Here is a 25,589-nt window from a genome sequence, read left to right as displayed (position 1 = left end):
TCTCTCTCCATCCCTCCATCTTTGGGAACCGTCACTGCAGACAAACACAAGCACTCAGAGGACGGGCTGGAAAAACATCACCCACCTCAATCGTGACCTTTCCCGCTCACTCTCTTCATCCCTTTCCACTTGTTTTTCCTCCTCCACTAGGCCCACTTCCATCCCACCGTTAGTTCTCCTGGTTCTTTCAGCGGCTAAATTCCACTTCCTGTCGCTCTCCCATCACTCTGGCGCTGCTGTTTATTTTGCTCCGTGGTGACATAATTTTTGCAATCCATCACCTTGACTAGCTCCATTTATCTGAAACACCCGAGGCCGATTATTCACGATTATGCTTCTGGGGGGGAGGAAAGAGGACGAAAGGGTTGGCGTGAAAGTGCGGGGTTATTTGGGACTACGTGCTGGTGAAAGAGGCACAGCTTTGGAGAGATACTCAGCAGAGTAGAGCAGAGAACACACTCACTTCCTTGCTCATCCCCCCTTAAGATTCTTTTATAGGGGGGGGGGGGGGGAATGGCTCTCCTCCTCTGTACATGGAGATAAAGTGAACTGGGACTTTTGAGCAGCCGTCATGATAGAGACCCTTAGGATTTAGGTGGTTTTCCTGTGGAATTGCTCCTAAAATCCTGATCTGCAAATTGAATTTGATCGAAAGCTGCTCCAAATTCGGGCCACAGCTTCGTTTGACTCTTTTTGTAACAGCCTGAATCTGATGTCAGTGTTCTTTTTCCTCGACTATTGAATCTTAATGGGATTTGACCGATGCGGATTAAAGTCTCGAGCTTCGTTTTGTCTTTTAGCCGATGCGCTAGAGTTCCTCCAGCCCGCAAAGTTGAGTACATTCCATGTCTGCTTTTTGTTGTTTTTCGTCGGGGGCTTACGCGGGTGAGTACTGGAACTCCACACATGCTTTCGCTGTTGCGTATTCGGGATGATGCCGATTGGATCCGCTTTTGACTTTTGCATGCGTGCAGATGCATCCTGGGTATGTGCGCAACGTTGGGGTTGAGCAGAATTTAAGTGGATGTTGGCGGATTATCAGAGATCAGCAATTACCCTCGCACCCCTCCCATGAGCCTTTAATTCTCCTTCTGATGCACCCTGGTCATGTGACAGGTGTGCTCTCAGGTCTGATATGCCCATATCTCATTTGCACCTCCCAAACCAGTGAGGCAGAAGGATCAGCCTGCCTGTTTCATGCTGCTCCACTTTTCTAACTAAAGCAGAGGTGTGTGTGTGCGTGTGTGTGTGTGGGTGTGTGTGTGTGTGTGTGTTCATGCCTGCAGCACATTAATATAGAGTCAGATCAATAAAGGTATCTCCACTAAGACACCGACTGCATGTTCCCTTTCTAAATATAGTTATTTTATCCACTGTTGTGAAAGCAGGAGTTCATCATCTCCTGCAGCAGAGCGCACATTCACAGCCGCTCTCTGACACGCGTGCACGTCCACCTATCCATCACGGTGCCGTGGCGATTGACCCTTTTTCTCTGATTAACTTTCCCATCACTTGACTGACAGCGGTTTGGATTTACACCAAGTGTGTGTGTGCGCGTGCGTGCATGGGCGGAAGTACAGTCAAGGTTACGTAGCTCAACAAACCACCTGGGACCCGCTCTCCTAACCCAGGACTATTAGCCGTTCAGCTTTGGCCCACATGTGGCCCCCTCCTGTAGCGCACCCTCGATCCCAGGCAACGTGTCGAGGCGTTGCGGGGAAACTGACGCCAATGACACCCCCCCGACACTCGCCAATGCTATAGTCATTAAAAGCACCGCGCGGATGCCTGCACGCCTCTCGATGCACCTGATCCAGCCACGCTGATGACACTTCAGAGCGCGTCCAGGTGGCAGAGCGAGCGTCGGCCATTCAAATGAGCGGCTCAGCAGATGCCTGCAGCTGAGCCGTGGTTAAAGGATTCTGGTCAGGGGGGCATGAAAGACCACCTTCTTTTAACGGGCCTGGAAAATTGACCTGCAAGGTCGTCTTTATTGCCAAGGATTAATGCCCCCACCTGAAAGTGACAGCCGGGCTAATGCGTAACGCCATCTCTCTCTAAGAACTGACAAACCCCACCTTCCACGTGACGAATGTTTGGGAAAATATCGACGCCCTATTTTATTGAACGGTAAATTTCAGCGGTTCGACGTTCACCGTTCGAGGCCCCCTCCCACCCCCTGTCAATTCCAAGAGTTTTAAAAGAAGCGTTTGACGGCAGGGGCTTATGTGGAAACGAAGTCTGCCCGGAGTCTGCAAACAGAGCTTAAGAGATTTCGCAGGCACCGTGTGTGCAGGCGTCATTGATAAACAGGCCAGGAGAGGAGACAGCAGGGGCTGAAGAGATTCATAATCCCATCTCCTCTTCCCACTGATTCGCTCTGTTTTTTGCTCTCTCGTGTGCTGTGCGACGCGTATCCGTGCGTCTGGCGCTGGGCATCACCTCTTTCTCCGTACAACCACGGGTAACCTTCCCTTAGATACCTGCACACACCTGCATCGTCCCTCCAGGTACACACCTTCTCCTCCCCCAGCCGCTCTGTGGAGGAGCCAATCGGTGTGAGGGGCCTTCGGAGGTGGAGCCGGATGCTTATGTGGGACGGCTTAAAAAGTCCGTCTTAATTTTATTGGCAGCTCACTCACTTCAAGCGAGCGGAATATGGGTCATGATCTGATATAAAAAGGCTGCTCAATAATTCATTTGAGCTGATTAAGAGGACTTGTATCGACACAGACAGTGGCCACGGGAAGGGACGGGCGCGTACGCAAGAAAGGCAACATCCAGAGCCCTTTGTGGGATTAATGTAAGCCAAGACGATCCGAAGCAGCCAGGCCCTTCCAAACGAGCGGCGTGAGCCCCCTCGTGTTCTCATCGGCCCAACGTTCCTCTGTCTCGGCGTTGACCGTCGAGTGTGTGCTGCGTTGTTTTGGGTTTTGTGCGTGTGGCCCATCATTCTATTAAATATGGAAAGTGCAATCTGTTACCCTGCAGAGGCTGCTTTATTATTCATTGACATATTTCAGTTAATTATTCATTCACCTAAAGAACGGTCCATACTCCCCTCACTGTTCTGCACTCGTATATAATCACTTCAGTCCTCTGAATGCCAGCACAATTCTATTTAATTACATTAATCCATTCATTTAGCTACCTTTTTGCAATTGACAGTCTTTCATGAAGCTATTTTACGTATTTTAGCTGGATTAGCGTTTCTCATGCAAATTAAAAGTACTGATTAATTTGTAATATGGTTGTGTGAGTTTTGGGTTGTTTGGGTTGAATTCTAAATAAACGCAACAAAATTTTGAACTAACAATTCGGATGAACTAAATTCCTTTCAGCAAAACTCTTTTTTCCATGGTGGGAAATCACAAATGGCTGCTTAATACTAGTGTAATTTCATATCATTTGCGTGCTTGTTCATATTTAGTGTAACGTAAGCACCTAAAGTTATCCCACTTGCAGCTTTAATATGTGGTATGTTAACAGCACAGCACCAGCATTTTTACTGGTGAAGGGCCCAAAATACTCCCTGGTAGTGTTCATGATAGATGAGTTATGCATAATCTGGATTAATGGAAGCTATTTATTATTCTGATTTGCTACATACTGTACTTGGAGGGGTTTTTACAGAATGAAGGCAGAGACAATTTAGTACTACAGCACATTTGGAGGAAATGTATTATTTATCAGGTCGGCCTGGGTTCTCTTCAAATCTTCGAGTTTTATCGCCCTCGGTAACGGCAGTTTTCAGATGCATTTAAACAAATTACGGGCTGGGAAGAATTCTTTTATTCCGAGAAAAATGTCCCTTGGATTGAATTTGGTTTAGTAATATGTAGGCTGCATGCAGGTGAGCTGGGCGCAGGTCAAAGGTCATTGCTTTATTAGCGCCTTTCCAACTGTGAACTGTGTGTGACCCTGGGTGTCACAATAGCACATCAAAGGTGTTGGGAAGACAGAAGGGGGGTGCCGTTGATGCTGGTTTTGACCTGGCTCGGGTTTAAGAAGCGTTTGGCCTTGACAGCATCTTTCCCATGTGATTTTGTCTTCCTCCATCTTCCCTGTTGTAGCCACATTCCAAACTCGATCGGATGTCATCATTCAGGTATTTTTGAATCCCGCATCCAACCGCTAAACAGATTCTCCCTTTTTTCCCTGCACGCAGTTGAGCCTTCCTCAGTCTGAGGCTATGAGAGGAAGAGAGGAGTCCCAGGCCGCACCATCATGCTACTTCTGAGACGCCGGGATGACACTTTGGCTGGAAAAACACAAGGTAAGACATCATCTTCTGTGAGCGCGCCGCTCCTCTGAAGCCTGGCAGCTCCAGCCACTTTTCCTGGCCGTGCGTCTCCTGTCAGATTTGCTCCGGGGTCAGGTTAATGGTTCAGGGTGCAGGGCGCAGAGACAAATGGTTTAATCCCGGCTTTTTAGTGCAGCGGCCTGTTTAATTGGTGTCCGTTCAGCCTGACCCAGCACTTATTGACTGCATGGCCATCATTTGCATGGCTCTGCAGGCATCGATCAGGCAATTAAAGGATGTGGTGGATGCGATTTTTTTGGTGGCAGGAGTGTGTGTTTGTGCCGGCTCGTCACCTGCTCATCGGCCCGCGTGCGTGATCAGAGAAAGCAGAGCAGGCTCTGGAGGGAATAAATGGACCCTAATTTATCAAACAGACTACAACCACGGTTATTTTTCTTCTGCCCATCACCTGATGGCGGCCGCGTTCCTAATATCAACACACCTTCGACTTTGATCCTCCCCTCATCAAATGGATTTCTCTTCCTCCTCATCTACCTCCCTCTTCACTCCTTTCATCTCGTCCCACTCACTATTAATGAGCCACCACGTTCAACGACGGAACCTCTGTGCCGAGGAACCACATTACTTCTTGCTTCTTCCTTTGATGGGAGGCTGTGGTCGTCGCCGGGGCGAGGGACGGTCGGAACGCCGCGCGAGCGCCGCCAACGCTGCTGTCACACACACACACACACGCGCACACACGCACCTTCCTTCTGTCCCTCTCCTTCAGCCAGCTGCAGAGCGACGCTGCAGCGCCGTAATAAAAAGCTCGGCCCTTCCGCCCGCCGCTGGCTGCTGCCAACGCTGACGCCGCAGATTCCTCCGGCTTGCGTCATAAGATACCGCCACATTGATGAATTAACAGCTCCGCCTTTTCTTCTCACCAAAGATAACAGCTTCTTGTTCTTAACCTTTTCATAACCTATCGAGACCGAAGCCTCCGTCTAGAATAACGGTAAAAGCGAAGACAGATTGGACCGATGATTCTTTAAAAGCACCGTCTCCGACACTCGCACAGCTAACCTAAATGTCAGCACACTTCAGCGCTGTTAATCAAGTGCTCTTTGCTCTCATGTTTCGGTCAAAACCAATTAAGAGCAGACTGTTATTTATGCCATCATCCGACACACATCTGCACTAAAGTTAGTATCTGTGGGGCAGGAAACGTAGTATGAAATATTTAAGGATCACCTCGCTCCCGCCGCTGCTCACACGCTGTGATTAACGGCAGATTTATGCAATGGAGCATGAGATTGAAGCAGAGAGATAAATGGAGGTCTCGTGAGTTTATCGGCTTTCCACCTACAGCGATTTACTTTTCTCCTTTTCTTCTGAATATGTCAGTACACCCTTAAACGCGTCTCTCTTTTTTTTGGTCAAATAACTTTTTCTTTAATAGGAATGGAAATGAGTGCTAAAAGAATCTCCTTGCTGTTTTTTCTCCCGCAGCTTTCTAAATTAGAGCAAATTCACCAGTCGGGAAGTTCGGAAGCTTTTGATAAGAAAAGGACGAGAGGGAAGAGAGGAGGAGAGAAAGGGAAGAGAGGAAGCTGTTTCTGGGGAATGTGGAATTGACGTTAGGAGCGCAGCTGCGTGTTTTCCGAGCAAGGCGAAGGATTCAGTTGCCCTGTCTATTCTTTTTTTGTCACCGCATGCATATGGAGGCGGCCTGTGTAGACGCATCTCTAGAATTCAATCGCTCCATCCTGTTCAGCGGGAACGTGCCAGCTCCCCGATCCCACAATGGCACGTTTGTGTTCCTCCGTTTTGGTTCATTTTTGACCTTTTCTCCTCTCCTTTTTGACCTTTTGTCAGTGGGATCCAGTGTTACTCTTGAACGATAGCAGTCGCTAATCTGAAATGAGCGTGTAAAGAACGGTCTTGACAGGAAACGAGAGAACGCAACAGAGAGATGCAGGAGCCACATAATCGTCCGCGGGAGCTGGGCAGTCACAGAAGTCACCTGGAACACCACGCGGATCTGATCATTAGCCGAGCGCCGCACTTTGAACATTTGCTTTGGTGGCATCTGTTCTTTCCTGGCACGTCCAGGGATGCTGCTGATGGGGGGGTTCTGCTGTTTACGCTCCAGTTGTTGCACAGCTTCCACGCTGAAGCAAATAACATACTGATGGAGAGGAATTAAGGTGAAAAGATCTTTATTCCTTTATTCTTAATTCAACATGAAACATGGAGAACTCCTGGCTCGAGCCACTAACATGTGAGACTTTTTAAACTCTTTGCCCTTTTATTAGCCCAATGTTCCTGTGTAGGAGCAGTGAGTCAAGTAATTGTTGTAATTAGCAGCATTTCCTGTATATAATGAACTCACTGACATTCAACAGTCCACCTGTGGAAATGGATGTCACCCTGTCGCTATGGAAACTGAAGTTGCATTCCAAAGTTTACATTTACCCGTTTCTGCTGTTCCTATACCCGATCGAACCCTCGGGTACGGAGCACGATGCCTCACCCGCAGCGTAACGTCCATACCGTGATAGATGTTGACCCAGTTTCTACACATATAAATAGAGAAACACACAAAGAGCTGAAAGATCGAGTGAGAACTGTTGGCGCTATGAGTCTGTTTTCGGGTTTCAGTTGACGTGTTCTTTTCACATCCTCACAGAGAGATTTTGGAGTGGAAACTGGTGCGTGTGTGTGTGTGTGTGTCGCTGTACAGGCCAACACACTTGACAGAAATGGCGACTGGAGGTGAATGTGAAACGGGATTTGTTGCGATATTGTGCTATTTTGCGGCCCAGATTGAGTTTAGACCCCATAACTCTAGCGCTCGCAGTGACTTGGTGTTGTCATCACTGATTTAAAGGCAGGTCCTCAAATCCATCTTTAATTTGAAATAATTACACCTGTGTCGCAGCAGATGATTAATATCGTACTTAGGGGCTTGATGAATGCCTTGTTGTTCAGCAGAAGCAGCAAACTAAATGATGGCCTCCAAACTTCTTTTTCTTCTTCTACACTAAGTTTAATTTTTCTTTGCTATTATGAAAGCGCCGCCGGACAATAAATCAGTCCATACCGGGGAAATGGAATAGCTGCCGCTCCTGCTACGGAAGTGCACGGGAAACCGTCACTGCAGAGACCCCACATGCACAAAAAGCTCTATCTTTAAAAAGCCGTTTGTCATGCTGCAGAGACAAAATGGTCGTGCACGGGCAGCGACCTGGCGGCCTCGCTGGTCACGCTCACATCTGATCTGGACAGAAGCGGCATATCCTGACCCCACTGCCGCCCAAATGTCACAGCGAACGCTCACCTCGCTTGAGGCAAAGCGGCGTCCGGCCGGTCTCGGAGACCCCGCCCCCCCGCAGCCTTTTGCAGCCAGTGAGTTCAGCAGAACTACAAGTGTAGCTGACGACCTAAAGCCTTCGATGGCCCGGACAAAACCCGGAATTCAAGGCAACAAGGTTAGAGAATAGGCTGTTCCAATCTAGCGCGTATAGGAATAGAAGAGGCTGTTTTTTACAGCAAGCTGACAGACAAAAGCGCGAGCGAGGGGACCACGACGTGCGCTATTGTGAGCGACACAAATATAATAGGTTTGTCAAAGTCTGACTCATTAAACTCAGTGGGTACAGCTCTCCTGGAGCCGTTTATCCTCCAAGTATTCAGCTTGATTGTTCCAGTTTGCCGTCTTGCATCGATCGCTCGGGCATCAGACTTGAACAAGTATTGAAATCGAAGGAGCTCAAACTGGCTTTTGCATCACAATAATTACGGAGATTTTCAGTCGTGACACAAATGAGAAGCCCGAAAAGAAGGAAAGTAAAGGCATAACTGCTGGGATTTAGATGAAAACTGATGTTCGGTAGCAGAACCAGTGACATCACCTCTGGTCGTGTATCCCAATAACAAATGCTGTTTATTTCTGTCAGATGAGACAAAAATCACCCAACTAGCTGCAAAACTATATTTGTCTTGGTTTTTCTCACTTTGAAAACTGCCGATTATATTTGGATCTCATTTTTCAGCAGCAGCACCAACAGCATAACAAGGGGACCAGTGCAGCCTTGTTTCAGATACAGCTGGTATCACATAGCAACAGCTTGCCAATTATTCTACAATGAGCTGGAGGCATGGTTTTGGTGGCTGATGTGACAATGAGGAAAAGTCAGAGAGAGATGATTGTAAGAGAGAGAGAGTGTGTTAGTTTTAATTGTCAGTAGAACTGTGGAAATGATTAAGGTGTAATTTCCGATTTGGTAGCGCTAGGCTAATAATGAGAACTATCCCAGTGTTGGGCAACAGCAGCCCAATAACATGATTTATATTTAGCAATAATCTTCTATTTAATTGACTAATATGGCTTCTTTATATTATATAGTTTACATAACAGTGTGCTATTACTTGTAAGTAAGTTGTATACGTGACACTATATAAAGAAATTACTGCAGTAATCTGACTAAAACTGCACTTTAAAGTGCCTGTAAACATGTTGGCCTGGCTGAACGTAGTGAATGATGGAGTTAACTCTACATGGCAGCACAGTTGGAGGAGCTGAACGTCGTTGTAGGTCAACTGGAAATGGCCACCAATGTAATGGTGGAAGCACGAAGAATAAATGGGCCTGGACTGAGTAGTTTTAAATCGCCCTTTGCAATCTCAGTTTATAGTAGATCACCCTTCCAGATACATCTGAAGGTAAAAGCTAAACCAAGGTTCTGTTGTTTTTTGTTTTTTCCCCCCTATGCTGTGTGTAGGGATCAAGAACTAGCTGAGGTGCCAACACACACAGAGTACAGGGATTTTAAATGCAGATTTAGCTGGTGGCTGCAGAGTACCAAGCTAGGTCATTTAAAGTGTAAAAGATGTTGTTTACCTGTGTTTTTATGTAACAAAAAAAGGAAATCAATGAATGTTAGGTTCAACCCTGCTGGGGAGTAAACAGATATGTAGGTAGGTGTTTGGGATGCATGGTGTATCCAGAAAAATCACATAGATACAAAGAGCTAATTAAAACTGTTGGCATGTAATTAATGATCTTCATCACCACATCTGAGAACACGATCAGATGTTGGTTGTATTATTGATACTGTGCACGCTGGCTAATAGCACAAGTGTATTTAAAAATAGGGGCGTAATCAATTTCTCTTTTCATAAATGTAGCCTTTTCTTCCATAAACAACGTCCGCAGGTGTGGATCCAAATATGAGAAATACCAAAGCACGTGTGCGTGCATGATTTAAATAGATGCAGCGCTCTTTCTGCTTGTGTATCTCAGCATCAGGCAACAAAGTGTGCATTAACACACACATGTTCTATACAATCATTTAGAGTGACCGAGCTGGACAGCTGAGCGGCTAAAAACACGCACATGCACGAATGTGTCAGAAAATTTCAGCGAAATCCTCCGAATGGACGGTGCTTCTATGTTCACTTCAACAGGGGAGGAGCTGGGGCTTTGTTCTTATCTGCTGAAATCTCTCACTCTCTCTCTCCCGTGTCTGTTTCCTTTGTTCTCTTTCTGCGTCATCATTCTCATCTCATACTTTCTCACTCCCTCTATTTTCCGCCATGCTCCCTCGGCGTTTATCTCTCCCCTCTCATGCGTTGTTTTTTTTAATTAAAAGCTCTCTGTATCGAGAGTCGCTGCTATGGCGGTGATTTAAACGGAAGGGTTGACATAAACTCCACATTACTGTCAGACCAAAGCAAATTCCATCAGCCATGGTTAAATTTGCGGCGCTGGCCATTTTCCAAAAGGCTTTTTATTCCAGGGCCAACATCTGTACCCCAACTCTGCCTTACTTTTGCTGCCACTGGACTAACATGTTCATGTTAGCAGTTAGTAAAAAAATTGTATCCTTTTTGACAACATTTAGTCACATTTCAAGCTACCCACCATGTATTTGTTCAGTAAATATGTCCACAGATTTAAGAAACAACAAAATACACTTCAATTCCATCAGAAAAGTTGTAAAAGTTGAGCACTACTGTAGCTTGCAATGCTATTTCCGGCATAAGCATTGCTTGCATACAATAAAAGCACAACAACCATACCCCAAAAGTTTTCAATGATTTTCCTGACGTAAAGCACGTGAAAACAAAAGGTTAAATCCTAAAGCGCAGTGAGGCTTTTCCACCATAGCGGCCTGTTCCAAACCCAGACTTGATTAAAAATATCTAAATATGGCTAAATTAGGTTTTTCAGCAGCGTAATCCCTCCTCCGTCGGCTCCCTTAGCCTTTCCTTGATGTTTGTTTTGACACTTTTGCTAGCATGTCTGGTCACACGGAAATCTCAGACCCTTGTTCTCGTCATGAGCCTTTCGCTCCTCCTCTGTCCCAGCGGAGTCTTTCTCTCTCCGGGGCGCTTGAAGCCTTTGCTGGAGTCTTCAATCAAGATGCTACTCCTGGCGCTATAAGGCAACTTTTTAATTAAAACTGTGAGTCAGTCCTCCCTGATTATGAATTGTGCTCTGCTGCCACTGAATAAAATATACACGGCCTTCTCACTCTCTCGCTTTCTCTCCCTTTCTCGTTGCTTGCTGCATTGTTTTCTAAGAGAACTTTGAGACATGTCCACTGCGGGCCTTGCTACAGCCACTGAAGGCTGCCATCATTGCGAAATAGCCGTGAAGCTTAGCAGTTGCATAAATTTAATAACTCAGTATGGAGACTCTGGCGCCACTGGGGTCAACACCATTATATCACAGGAAACAGCCCAGAGGACAGCGGCGCTCGCCGAAGCCCCACGACCAGCGCGGCCTGTTTACCGCACGCACCCTATTGACGGGAAGGAAAGGAGATGTGTGGCTGAGCGTTCAACGAATCTGAGCTGAAAAAGAAAATAGGGTGCTGCTTTTGTGAGACGAATGAAGACCTGGGTGGGAGACGGTGGATGTCGGATCTGCGGGACCAAACGGTAGCATCAACAGTGAAAGTGTGAATATATGCATGCAGCATATGGAAGCGTTCCAAAGAATGTAATACATGGACACCCAAAAAAGGTTACATCGTAAAAGCTTCACCAGATTGGCAGTACATAAGCCGAAATTGCCAAATGTAGCTGGGTGTAAGAGCTTATAGTGGTGCTGCGTCTCCTATTAGCGGGAGCAGGGAGGGAAGAGTAACTGGGATGCAATCTTAGAGCGCTGCGAAAACAAACTCATGAATGATAATGGGTCGCTAATTGAAGGTACTGAAGCGATTCCCTCCACTGACTGATGCTGCAAATGGAGTCGTCTAGGTAGTCATGGTGACGGGAGCAGAGGGGGCTCCGGAGGCCTCCTGACCCGCGTTCGAGTCAGATCCTCGTTTACACGTGCTGCCGATAGTCAGCGCCGCCATTTGGATGGATTCAGCCGCATGAATATTTATGAGCGATCTGTTTGCAGCCGGGCGCGGCGGAAGTGTTTGAAGAGTCGGTGGCAGTCAGGGTTTTGTCCTCTTCCAAAACGGAGACAAGCAGGTGCAGTTTACGCATCATGTTGGCATTGAAATGCAGAGTATGTGTCTTTAGCAACAGATGCAATGGAAAAATGAGAGCTGACATCATTAACGTGGATTATCTGCAGTAGGCGTGAGCAGCGGAGCGACAGCCGTCCTCCTCTGCACGCGCTGCAACCATCACAGTCCATCTCACAAATGTGCATTGGTTCTGGTCTGAGGAGACGGCAGCCCTTATGCCCCTTTCTGTGGGCAGTTGTAGATGCTCTTAGGGTTAAGGGGCTTATAGAGCTCTGTAAATACCTTCAGGGTCCCTGCTGAAAACCCAGAGAAAATGGCAGCACTCCTGCCTCAGATGGCTGAATCCATCCTTGGGCGCCTTCTAATCATGGCAGGTCCCGCGCACGGATACCTGGTATTAATTGAAATGTGTAAAATTAGCAACAGAATTGATAGCTGAAAATGGAAGTCATCAGTCAATATTTCCCTTAAGGGGAGACGGCCGTCCTACAGTGTGTTTGCAGATGTGGTGGGAGGCAGAGGAGGCTGTAAGAGAATCGGGGGGGGGTGACTTTTACCTCCATTGCTTTGCTGATAGGTTTGGTTTTGCGCAGTAGAACCTCCAGTTATTTCTTTTATCTACTCTGAATTCCGTGGAGGGTAAAATAATTGTTATTGTCTGTATTCTTTTTAAACTTTTCTCCATCCGGTATACAAGGTTTCCTTTAGCAGCGTCAGTGTGTATTGTTCTGACAGACATGCTAGTCCCCGTACTCTGTGGGATTAGGCCATGTTGCTGCTTAATCATATTTCAGGGTTTGGATGTATCTAATGTGCTCACGAAATGCTGGTTTCCTTTTGATTCCTAGCGAATAGCCCCGCTCTTTAAGAAACAGACCCAGCACAATATCAACTTCAGATCCTCACAATGGAGACGTGCACATGCCTCGTAAATGCGGAGACACACACTCAGCCCCAAACAAACACTTGCACACCTGCTAATCCAACGCGGCAGAATCCGGGTGCCAAAAATAACATGAGATGGAGGACAGATTATTGTGGCTCTAATCTATGAAAAGCTCTCAATAAAACACATTTGAAGTGATTACCGCGCGGTTATTTGCACGAGGTTACTCAATGCACCTTGCATGTGCTTCCTGTCCCCATCCTTACCTTTTGTCAAACAATGGCCGCACAGCTCCTCGCCACCTTTTATTAACAGGGATATGAGAATCTCACTGTTCGTGACACAGACAGACATGAAAAACTGTGTAATTGTTTTGCGGATTGAGAATAGACAGCAGGATATGTGGACATTTATAGATTTTCATCAGCATTTCATCATTTCAAGCCAAACTGAGTCAGCTTCCAAATCTTCCAGCTGGTTCCTCGAGACTCAAATGCGACCCTTGAAGCAATGTTTCTTTTCTTGAGTCGCATATTGGTCCAAAACAAAGCCACAAATTTCATATTAATTGCTCTTGTGAGGCCATTGCCAGTTTAATCTTCTGATAAATAATGATCAATGACAAATTTCCCGCCTTTTATGTTCAACATTTCTGCCACAGCGGTATCTTAATGTTGTGTACTCTCATCAGAATCAAATCACAACCCTACATTCTCTTTTCTTTCTCAGTGTCCATAGAGCAATATGACTGTCACCAAAACAAATCTGTAGGTGTCTGCTGCAGTCACAGTCTGGTGCCCTCACCCATGTACAGGTGTGTCACAGTGGGACCGAGTGTCCAACTCAAGTCAGACGAGGACAGAGGAGGACGCTGACGGCTCAGATCAGCCAGCGGGAACATTAAAACGCAAAACAAAAGAAAGGAAAATCAGGATGGCAGCCGAAAAAGAAGGGAGCGGGGAGGGAGATTTGGGAACGGAAGTCACAAATCATGGAGAAGATTAAGCGTCTCCTCTGCGAGGCGGAGGAGGTGTAAATAGAAACGTGTCCCTGGGAGAGATCCTGCAGACCCAGTGCTTATCTCTCCAAGTGTTGTCAAAACACATTTGTCAACCTGAAGTGTTAACGTGTCGTTTTGTCCGCGGGAGCCGCTATGCAAAAGCCAGCGATGGACGACGGACGGACGGACGGACGGACGGAGACACGCGGGCGCGCACCCAGAAAATGGAGAGCGCTTCCTCTCCGCTGACCTCTGGCTTGATTGAAGCGCGCGGACGTGATTGTACATTATCTTTGTGGGACTTTCTTCACATCCCCACACAGCCGCAGGCGCTTTAACTCCTTCAGCAGCTGCCGCCTCTCAGCGAACAATGAAAAGCGCTTTGCACCGTGTTGAATTAGCCCCGTCCTCTTCTCCGTACACCTTATGGAGCCCAACTGGAGCCAGGCCCTGCAATATAGCCCGCATCGATCCTTTCATAACAAAAACCTCTCACTAGAGTCAGCTAACAAATTAGCTGAGTACGATGTTTTTCTAATTATGTTTTGAAAAATAAAACCTTCTCAGCCTTGTTTTTCCTTTTTTAATTTGAGTCATTGTGCAATTGTAAAGTACTGACTGATAACACGCTCCTTCAACCACATTCTGCAAAACTCTCTCTCTCTCGCTCGCTCGCTCACACACACACACACACACACACACATATACTGTACTTCTATCTTTGTGAGGGCTTTCATACATGTCATACATTCCCCAGCCCCTTACCCTTACCTTACATAACAACTTAACCCCTAACCCTAAACAAGTCTGAACACCCAAACAGACCTTTGAGGTTGTCAGAGCTAGTAAAAGATGTGTAATGTGCGCGCGCACACACACCCACACACACATGTCCTGGCTGCACGCAGCTGCTCCGATTTGTCTCATAAATTTCAGCAGAGTCGCACCAGACCGTCTCCACAACAGTTGTAATGTTGTGATTTCCTTGTAATGTTGTTGCCATTCAGCTCAGAAGTCTGTGAAAAAGCAGAAGGATTGAACAGTTTTGCTGTAGAACAGCTGCACTATTCAGAACAGTCCTTTCAGTTCAGCATTTCCATCACCGTCATGCCGCTCTTTGGACGTGTTCCCTGACTAGATGCCAGTTGGGATTCTACAACCCTCATTTTTTTCATACGAGTGGTTCCTCAAATATCAATTCATCGTCTGGACAAACTATATGATTTGTCTGTTAAAACTCAGGGTCTCTGCTAGCGAGCGTATGTCTGATTCATCTTGTCATCTTAAATCACATTTAAATTCCTGTTGAATTTCATGTCATTTTGCTGAATCATGGGAATTTATATAAAAAAAGGATGAGCTTTGTTGGAAAGGACGTGGCTTAATGAACGGCATATTTCTTTTTGCTTTTTGACGAACAAAAAAATGGCAGCTCCAACAGATGAGCTCGATCTGAAGATGCACCACGATCCAGTGACTGAAATGATCACTAGGATGTGCATCAGTGCCAATACAGACCGGCTCTCAACTGGTGGAGCACCGGCATTTCCTGAAATCAGCAAAATCCTTTTTTTTTTACCGCCCTTTTGATTTATTATGAGAGAACGACAGAGACGATGCATCAGGCAGAAATGCCACACAGATCCTCATAAATGAAGAGGGGAATGGCGCAGAGGCGTAATCATAGACCTCATTTGCAGCAAGTGACTGTACTCCCCGCCAACTTTCCCCCTGCCATAATTATGCCTTATATAGCATACATCATGTGTAATTATCCATAACTTAAAATCAAGCAGTGGCAACGTTCACTGTTTTTGTGGGTCTTTATAGGCGAGGGATCTTTCTGCTTCGTCCTAGCAACTTTTTATATTGACAAGGGGCAATTTAAAGATATAAAAATGGGGGAAAGAAGAGAAGACAAATAACCCGTCATACAAGCTGGGACTGGAGGCGCCAGCGAGCAGTTCAGATGGTCTGCTGCTTTCCCTCCCACACGTCACGCAGGCCGCGCGTGCAATCATCTGCACCCCCGTGTCTGACTGTAGCGTGGTCAGAGAGGTTGTCCAGGTAACGCTCCCTTTCATCACCTGTCGGCTCTCCTTCTGGGTCCGTGCCAGGTGTCGCCTGAGCTTCTCACAACTAAAAACAAGCACCCTGAATTGTGTACGGGATGGTGGAAAGCGCCCCCAGCTGCCATTAGCTTCTGAGTCCTTTCCTTTATCAAATAAGGAACCAAACCGCTACAGAGCACTGGATTTAGCATGTTCATCAGTGATTGGAGGCACAGGGCTTAAATACAACTCTTATCTACTATTGTAGTACTTAATTACTTCTATTTTGTCTTCTTCCACTTTACAAAAAAAAATATTACGCTGTTATTTAATGCTTTTGTAATATTATTGCAGTAAAATTTGTTGGGCTTTATTTCCCCAAAATTAGCAAGAGTATCAAAAGTCATCCAATCCAAGCATGTGCGTATATTTAGTCTTGATAACGCAGAACATTGTTTTATTAGAACACATTTCACTTTTTATTTTTACACTTTTAAAAAAAACCATGATGATATAGAGAGACCATTGTCTATTGTCTGCCGTCCACCTAAATGTCTCATCTAAAAAAGCTTATTAGTCACGGTGATCCTTCACGTAAATAACACCATCGACAATCCTGACACTGAGCGCATAATGAGAAGAGGCCAGTGACGGAGTGCAAGCACAAAAGAAGGATAAGTGGCGAGCGAATTGAGAGGAATTGTTCCAATGATGAAAGAGGAACAGATAAATATAGTTGAAATGAAAGACTGAGGGAGAGAGGGAAGAGGAAGGAAGAGGGCACCGGGTGCTTCAGCGTCCCTCTTTCTTCTGGAAATAGACACCATTATGCCTGCGGATTTGTCCTGCATGGAACACGCGTGGGACCTGGCTGGTCTGCATCTGTGAGGGGGCTGCCGAGTGGCTGCTCCAGGACCAGAAGGCACGCACCTCATCACGGCTCGCTCCCACCTCCACAGCGGGCCGCTCGGACCGGCCCCATGAATATTTATCAGAGCAGTTTATAATGAGTACACACATTAGGCTCGCCCTTCTCCTCGTACGTATTACAGGTTTGGCTGGGGTTTCAGTTTCGAGCTCATCAGCATGCAACGCGGGCTTTCAGCGCCGTGGCTTGGTCACTTACCCCGGGGCAGCCGCGGCTCGACTTCTCAGAAGGCTGCCACAGGCGGGGAGATGTTTTTAATAGTGTCATCTGCTGCCCGCCATCCAATCGATTTCAAAGAGAGGACACGGCAGCACTAAGTTAAGCTCTTTTTCTGCCAGTCTTCATTTGAACAAACTAACATAAATGTTAGTCCCCCATTAGGGAGAGTGTTTTGACAAGCTTTCAGGCTAAATCCATCAGGCACGTGCGCGCTCAGCGGTAACACCTGTCCTGACGTTCACCCGTGTGTTGGGGTTGGGCCTCTTCAGCGCATTCATGCAAACTTGCTTTTTTCGTTCCTTTTTCTCATCGCAGAGCTTCAGCGACTGACCTGCCATCTATGAGCTGTGTGCTGCCGACACGTGCAGATCCACTGTGATCTCCTGGAAGGAGGAAGTGAACAAATGGGATGTCAGCTTTGCGCTAAAGCTGTGTGGATAATGGATATTAACGAGCGTTAAATAGTTTATTGTCCGTTTGGACCCATTTGGCTCCTGGCTTTGTTTTGCTAGGGGATGTGCCGTTGTGGCTTGGGTCCAGTAACACCAGTTAACATATGACCTGAAAACATGTTGCATGCCTTACAAACCGGATGTGAAATATGGCCGCAGAATTTAAAAGAAAAAAGTTTCTCATCGGCTTCTCACGCCAACACCCGAGGTGTGATCCAGCTTTGGGGAGAGGCTGTTTTGGCATGCAACATTTTAACAACAAGGCTGCAGCAAATGCCATTTCAATCAATCTTCTGACTTTCTCAATTAGGTGATTCACTGTGGTGCGTCTCCTGAAATGTCAGCCACTAACCAACAGTGACATCAACGTCTTATAATGAGAGATGGGATGGAAACGCCAGCCTGCAAACATCAGTCTCCTCCATAGTCGGTTTGCTAATTCCACATTGAGCTTCTTCCGTGGACTCTGCTTCAGAACGGTGATGTCATGTCATGGAGCTTAAAAGTTGCGGCATGTTTCAGGAGTGCCACGACCACTGGGAACGATGTGCGGACACAATGGTAGAAGACAGCGACAGAATGAGCTCAGGTGGATTACATGCAGGTCAAGTTTCCTCACAAAACATAGTTTAACTCAAAGAGAGAAAGTATAATTTAGGACGAGACACCAGAGGATAAAAGCACGACAAGAAACCACAAAAAAAGGGATTTTCCATCCCACTGTTCCATTAGTCCGTGCTCCAAGTCCCCGAGTTGGATTGATTGATTGGTTTATTTTTAACGTCAGATCAGTGTCTGGAAAAAACGGAAACAGGTGTAATTATATGTTGCTTTTGTCATTATTTTATTATAAGGCTCGGCGTAGGGGGGAAGTGCCCATCAACGCTGTCAGAGGTGTCACATGCCTCCTGTTATCTGATCGTGGGTGGGTGCGCCTTAGCCTGTGGTCCGGAGTTTAGACCTCAGGGACATCCACTCGTGTGTAACTGCTCCGTGCGCGCTGGTGTGCCTAATGGAGCAAATGGTGGGTGAGATGTGAGGCTTGGCCGATGGAGAAATGAGGTCACTTAGTGTCGTCGCCTCACCCGCGTCATCTTGTGTTGAACACACGCCTTTTGTGTTTGTTGCCGTTGACCCGATGCGACATCTTATGAGGTCTCACCCCTCCGAATGAGCATCGGTGTTAGGCAGTGCGCTCGCTAACATAATTTATATCCTGGAGGGGTGTGTACGTTTGCGTGGGTGTGCGTGGGTGTGCGTGAGTGTTTATGCGTGCGATCAGGTCACAGGCCTCTAAGTTGATCTGTGCAGGGGAGACGTCGGGATGGAAAATAAACCATAATATGGGAGGCTGCATTTCAATGAGACTGTCTGTTGCAGAGAGCAAGTGTGTATCTCTCTGTCCGTCAACCGTGTCTCTATATAAGCGCACATAGGCCTATTTTAATTGTTGCCATGGAAACAGAGTGCTGCCAGAGAAGTCCACATTCAAAGAGGGCATCGTTGTCTCTCTGTTTCCACTCTGTCTCCTTCTGCAGCTTCTTTCTTTCTCCCTGCGCCGCTTTACTTTTGTTGCTTACCAATAAGGTCCTCTTTGGGATCACAGGCCTTTGTGATTCAAAAGCAGCTACAATGTCTACATATTTTTTTTAGAAACGATGTCAGTTCTGATGTGAGTTTGTATGTGGCGAGTGTTGCACCTTTCAACTCGTTCAGAAAATATTCTTCTTTCAGAAAATATATGATGGGAATTAATTGATCTGCCCCCTGTCCATATTTTTAAATTGCTGAAATATTTTAAATTCTTTCATTAATAGTAAATCAGTGTTGTCAGCTTGAGCACGGCGTTTTTAGTCTGCAATGTTTTTACTCAATATTCTACTGAGCATTTTGAAAGTCTGATTTAACCTCAGTCACTTAGGTCATCTGGCCAACTCTTCTCATCACCTCACTCATGTCAGGAAGGTAAAGGCGACTGTGCCCTCCTTCCATTTGCTTCCACGACACTCTGAACATCACGGATGTTACATGAGATCAGATTTAATATGATGACAAGTCCTCCATACCTGCAGTCTTTTCCCTTTGATTTGATCTCCATGCATTGCACTTGTATCCTACTCTTTTCTATTTCTGTGTCTCTCCCGGCTGTAAAAGCACTTCGGGTCCAACTTTTGTTGTTTGTAAATGTGCTGCACACACATTTGACCCAGCTTGGAATGTAAGAATGCTCTTCTTACGCCGGATCTTTTGCAGTAGCTTTTCCTGAATATCGATCCGTTGCTCCAGTTCCTCGTTTCATTTTGTGCAGAAAATCTCCCTGAACGCTCTAACTGCAGATCGCGCGCCTAAATGGCCCTTTTTCCTTCTCCTTCCACCTTCTCCTCCTCCCGTCTCCCATCCTATTATGCCTCCTCTCCCCATCCCTCCCTCCTCCCACCTCTCCATCCTTTCCTGCAGTGTGGCGCGCAATCGACGATTAACACGGGGACCTGTAATTAGAGCTGACGAGGCTCCAGTAATTAGTTTTCCCTAAAGAAGTTGTTCTGTCATCTCCGCATACATCCCTTTATCCTTCCCTCCATCTCCTGCCTTTTTTGTCTTCTGCTCTGTCACTTCCTGTCTTATTAGCTGTCAGCTTTACAATGCGTGCTATTGTTGTATTGTTTTTGTTTATCTCTCTCAGTCCCATCAGCCCTGTTAAAGAGTCATGTGTGAGATATACACACAATGCACCGCTCACAGTAACTTTCACGGGCAAGTACACCCCCACTGTTATGGGTCTCTCTGCCCACAGGAACGGTAGAGAACATCTATTCCCACCGACCGTACACCTACACCTTCTATATGCTGAGAGACTTGACAGAACACATGCCCTCCCACACACTCACATCTAAACATACAGCCAATTGTGATGTTTCCAATTGTGTAGTATTTTTGTGTATTGCATTTCACATGTTTTTTTTTAGATTAAGATTATTCAGATGCATATTGTGTCATTTAATCCTGCAAAATTACAATTAACACGAGTTAAAAACATCAGGTCCTTCTGTAAAATGCCTGAAACTGAGAAAAATGACACGTTTGACACTAAATTCAGAGATTTTTCTCAAAAGAGAAATGAAAGCCCTTGTTAATTTTTCTCATTCTGGCACTTGCTCATTTCCCCTCCTCATATTTTGGCCCTTCCTCTCTGCAGCCCCATCAACAGAAAGCTCTAAAAATAAGCACAGTTCACAGGGAGTTGCAGTGAGAGATACGGTCAAGTAGAAAGTGCCCGCGAGGTGGAGGGGCAGAGGAAACGTGCTAAACCAGGGCAGTCGGGGTTGTGGGGGGGCTGGGGCCGGGGTAGGGTATCATATCAAAGTCTGGCCAGTCGCTCTAAGCGCCACTGCTGTCAATCACGTAATCAATTTCCGCGTCAGTCTGTCGGTGTCTCAGCGCAGCGCGTCACTCATCTCGCTCCAGCCAGTTTGTCAGTCAGTCAGGATCTGGGATAGAGCCCCCCCCTTCCCGAATCCCGCGATGTCCTCGGTTGCCAGCATACCAACATCTCATCCAGAGGGAGAGTTTAAACCCCCCATTATATATTGCATAATGTTCCATCGGAACACGGCACGTTCATTATTAATCCACGCTAGGTCATATGTAAACTACAATATACACCACCATCGGAGCGCACATGCGTGTGTGGTCGTGCAGTATTTATACGTGTTGAGTGCAACCTCTTAGTCCTCTGAGTCTTTAAATCCTTGTTTTCCACCAGATTTCTCCTTTCTCCTTTAGTCTTGCTCCGCAGTGGCTCATTTTGCAGGACTGACATGCACTGATTCATACCATGCTTGTAGCCTCTCGGCTATTCATTTGGTTCAATCAGTGTTGGGTAGTGCTGTGTTAACCTCTATCTCCTCTGCAGATCCCAAACCTCCACTTGTCTTCCGTTGCTTCCTCTCATCACCGTTCTTTATCTTGGCCTCTCATTTCCTGTTTTGGCTCTATCTAAATCTCCTTATCTGCTGTCTCTTCAGGTATTACTCTCCCACCCCTCCATCATGTCTGTCTGCGGTCTCATGTCCCAGCCGGGGGCCTCCTCTATCCTCTCGGCCACCAAAGAACAAGAGCGAAGGGCCCGACACCTGCACCCACCCAATCTGCCTCTGCATCGACGCTCCAACGCCTCCCTCTGCCTCTCTGTCCTCCTCCTGCTGCTATGCCTTCTACACCTGCCCCCAGTCTGCCACTCCAGGAGAGAGAAGGGTGGGGGCGGAGGAGGAGGAGGCAGCCACTACATCCCCATCCCACAGCCCCCTCCCCATCACATGGCCCTGCCAAACTTGCTGCGTGGCCTCAGCATCGCTGTCGTCCTTGTGGGCAACTCCAGTGAAGTGGCGCTCGCCGGGGCCCGGGAGAAGGAGGACTTCCTCCACATGGCCCCGAATGTGGAGGTGCTGACCATGAATGAGACGGACCCTAAAAGCATCATCAAGAGCATCTGTGACCTTATGACGGAGCATTGGCTGCAGGGCGTGGTGTTTGGGGATGACACCGACCAGGAGGCCATTGCTCAAATCCTCGACTTCATTTCAGCCCAGACTCACATCCCCATCCTCGGAGTTCGTGGGGGCTCCTCCATGATCATGGCTGCTAAGGTATGATACTAACTGGTTGAACAAAAACTGGCTGCAAAGTTACAGCTCAGCACTTCAAGAGTAAAGAGCTGATCACCATGTGTCACTACTTGCCCAGGTGTATTAAAATGATTGGTTTAAGAGGCTTGAAGTCAAATTTATGCTGGATTTTGTTTCGTTTCTTAGTCTTGGCTTTTGTTTTTGATTGCATTGATGTAAAATAGATTATATTTGGAGCTGAACGTGATGGGAGTGTCCTCAAAAGTCTGTTTTTCCCTCTGGTGGTAGGTTCCAGTAACAATAATTAGTGTTTTGTTTAGGGTAGGACTAGGATGGCAGTGAAGGATATATGTCAGCCACCTTTATTTACGCCCAAAATCACTATTTGAGCTGGTTAGTTCTGATTATAGATCTCTAGCAGTATTTATTAGAGGTGTGGTTTGAAACTGTCTGCTGCCTCATTAGCTTCATTTTCATTTGTCAAGTCCCTTGACCTCTGGTCCGCAGACAGACAGGGAAGAAGAGAGAGAAGCAGATGGACACAGAGACACAATACCAGTGTGAATTGCCTGAAAGTCCTATCTGAGAGACACCATGAAAGCAATGCCGTTGCCAGTGACAGGATCAACTGGAGTTTGCAACAAACCAGAGAGCTGGATCTCTGCAGATTTATGAGGGCTTGCTCAACGGGATACAGCAATCTGCTGCTGGTTTATCTGTGTCTGCCTGGGATCTGTGCTTGGACATTGGTCCACAAAATCAGCTTATTAATTTCATAGTTTGTCCATGAATCCAGCTGTGTTAACACTTTTAAATGTTTTGCTAGTATATTTCTAAAAAAGGCATCATGTGTAATACCGTTAAAAAAAGTAAACAGGGATAGTGTTGGGAATAGTTTCCTCTTTTAGCGTCGCTGCCTTTTCTCATCCTTCTCTTTGTCTGCTGACCCCCTGGTGTCAGCTGGTCTTTGCACCAGCAGAGACATGAGCGGCAGTGATGTAGCAATGCCAGTGGCCACCAAAGAATCTCTTTTCTCTGTTCCGCCTCATTAGAGCATTCAGGGGTGAAATGGCAGGGAACCATCCAGTCCCATTTTAAATTATACTCCTCGAAGCAGACACGCAAAAACTGCTGAGCAGCGCAGGGCCTGAAATCAAAATGCCCATGCGCATGTCCTTCACCCCCAAACCCATTAGCCCCTATGCTAAACCCATATAAATCTAAATCTATGTCCTATCTAATGGCATGTCATTCATTAAGCATCGTTGCCCTCAGCACACTAAGCAGCGGGAAAGATGAGTATTTTTAGTGGATGTTTAAATGGATTTCTTGCCAGCCGCAACGCAGACTTCTCCTCTCACGAGAGCTTCCTTCTGGCTGCCACAGCACCCAGGAGAGTGAGGATGGGACTTTTTAGGGGTCTGTCTCCGAACGGATTTGTATCAACTTAATGGTCTGTGAGGGTGAGTGATGGGGGTAGAGTAGATCAGATGGTGAGGGTGAGAATTTAGTTTTGAGCGACGGAAGCCCAGACGGGATTCTTGATGGTCACCACACTGGGGAAATGTAAGAGGAGAGGTTGGGAGGGGGAAAAAGCAAATGGGAGATGAAGAGCGACTCTGAGATGGTAAAAATGTGAACGTAATAAAAGTGATGATAGAGTGTAAAAAAAAAACTGGGCTGCATTTTGTTTTATAAGAAGTTAATGTCTCACAGAAATGAACATAGAAAGGATGGAAAATAGGTGTGCAGTATGATTCATCAGCCCTCATAAGCACAGATACACCTTTAACCTGAACGCTAATCTGCTATTACAGCTGGTGAGACAATCCCAGTCTTTATATTACGCATCAGAGAGGGTGATAACAGGAAGCGACAAGCGAGGTGGAGCATGCAGCGTTTTGACTTTTAGTGTGGGCTGAATAGAAGACTTTGGTGGGATGGTACAAGAAAATTCCATAAAATGTACCTTTTGGACTGGACCACTGTGGTGTGGTATGAAGAGTCCAATCATTTAAAAAATAATGAATCTGCTACTTGATGTTTGCCCTAATGGAACACAAAGATGGGTAGAGCGTAGTGAGCAAAGTCCACAATTATGCTGGGGCGCGGAAGCATGGACGTGTAAATCCAGAGGTATGAGAGTTTAATAGATGAAGAGATGGAGAGATGAAGTCAGATTACTTGTCCAAAGAAGAAATGTAGTGGAGGAAGACAAAGGCAGGGATGGAGCCAAAGGCTAGATACATCTACTTCAGTGAATTAGATCAGTAATGATTGAGTGGACAGTGAGTAACACCCAAGAGAGCCCGACGTGGATCATGTGCATACTAAGATTCCAGCTGGTTATATGCACCAAAAACCCAGGACCTGATTTAACTTGAAAGGTCCAGAATGATTGAGAACAGCAGTTATGAGGTTTTCCCAAGTCTAACTTTATGTATTAAGTCACACAGCTTAAATTAAACCACAAATTCACTTCAGTTTGCGGATAAAATTGGGTAATATTTTATCAGTTGAGAGGGGGAAAAAAGAATATCTACCATTTATGTGTTTGTTTTTGAACTATACAAGATTAAATACAAGCTCACACGATGTGTTCGCGGTCAATGATGTGGAAGGACAGAGGCTGCTTCTTCCCTCGCTGCCTGAAAATGATGCAGAGAGAAAGAGGACGAACGGAAAACGCTGGTGCCCTTGAACATCTGCTGACGTGGGAGTGTTTGCACGTGTTGCTCCCGAGCCAACATGGCCACAGTTGCCAGGTTTCTTTGACAGCAGTATCGTTCTTCCCGGTGCCAGCCTGCTTGTTGTCCATGTCTAGTGTTTGTTGTTTGATCAGCGTGATCTAAAGCTTTGGATAATACTCATATAATCAAGACATGGTGACCCCATTCTCCTGTAAGGTGTGGCTTTGTGGTGGTACAAATAGCTGTACAAATCTGTGGCTGATCACCCCAGGGCCTCCACATAATTCGAACAACAAGCTAATCTACAAGAAGACGCTGCTAGTGCTCAACATGAGGAGACTGATAACATCCACTCATACACAGGACGTGAATGCAAGATAGATAGTAATTAAGCTACATCAAGCAACCCTCACGACCTGAGGGAAATATAGGATAGACAGTATAATATGAGGACGATTCCTGCTCATTAAAACCTATGCAGACAGCTAACAGCACAGGCACGCCCACATGTTCTCATATGTATGGGAATATGCCTGTTTCAAGAGAAATGAATGCATAAATATTACATAGGCAGGATCAGCACCAATCAGCTCATAATATAAATACAAACAATGGTGGTCAGGCAACACACACGCACAAAGAATTGGTTCCAGGCTGCTCCAAGAGCAAAACAGAACAGTGCGATCAATTAATTGTGGCTCACAAAAAGAATCAGGCCTTTCCACTGTGGTCGTCAGCTGGTGGGTGTCCAAGCCAGGCGTCAGGAGACATCCTGTGCATGACCGTCGGACCGTGTGCACGAGGCCCGATGCCAGAACGACACTGGTGCCGAACGGTGTCCAGGGATAATTGCAAGTATGACCATGGAATCACAGCGTGGGGGGTTCAAAGGAGTAATTAGCATCATTCTCATTTGCCCTCAGTATTTATGTTTCGCCTACATTTATGTGGAATGACAGTTTCTGATGAATGTTCCTTGTGAGTGTTCAGCAGCACCCTTTG

The 25,589-nt window shown here is 46.4% G+C and overlaps 1 protein-coding gene across 1 annotated transcript in view; it reads left to right on the top strand.

Moving 5' to 3' along the window:
- grin2ba (glutamate receptor, ionotropic, N-methyl D-aspartate 2B, genome duplicate a) overlaps positions 1–25,589 on the top strand; it is a 93,437-nt gene that overhangs the window by 2,014 nt on the left and 65,834 nt on the right. Inside the window, exons 2-3 of the mRNA XM_057014410.1 lie at positions 4,169–4,276; positions 21,298–21,918. Of these exons, the coding sequence (XP_056870390.1) occupies positions 4,250–4,276; positions 21,298–21,918 (648 nt within the window). The 5' untranslated portion in view covers positions 4,169–4,249. The remainder of the gene's footprint in view (positions 1–4,168; positions 4,277–21,297; positions 21,919–25,589) is intronic.

This window comes from Takifugu flavidus, chromosome 18 (assembly GCF_003711565.1).
Source record: "Takifugu flavidus isolate HTHZ2018 chromosome 18, ASM371156v2, whole genome shotgun sequence".
Lineage (NCBI taxonomy): Eukaryota > Metazoa > Chordata > Actinopteri > Tetraodontiformes > Tetraodontidae > Takifugu > Takifugu flavidus.
Note: the sequence above shows the minus strand (reverse complement) of the source record. Positions and strands in the feature narration are given on the sequence as shown.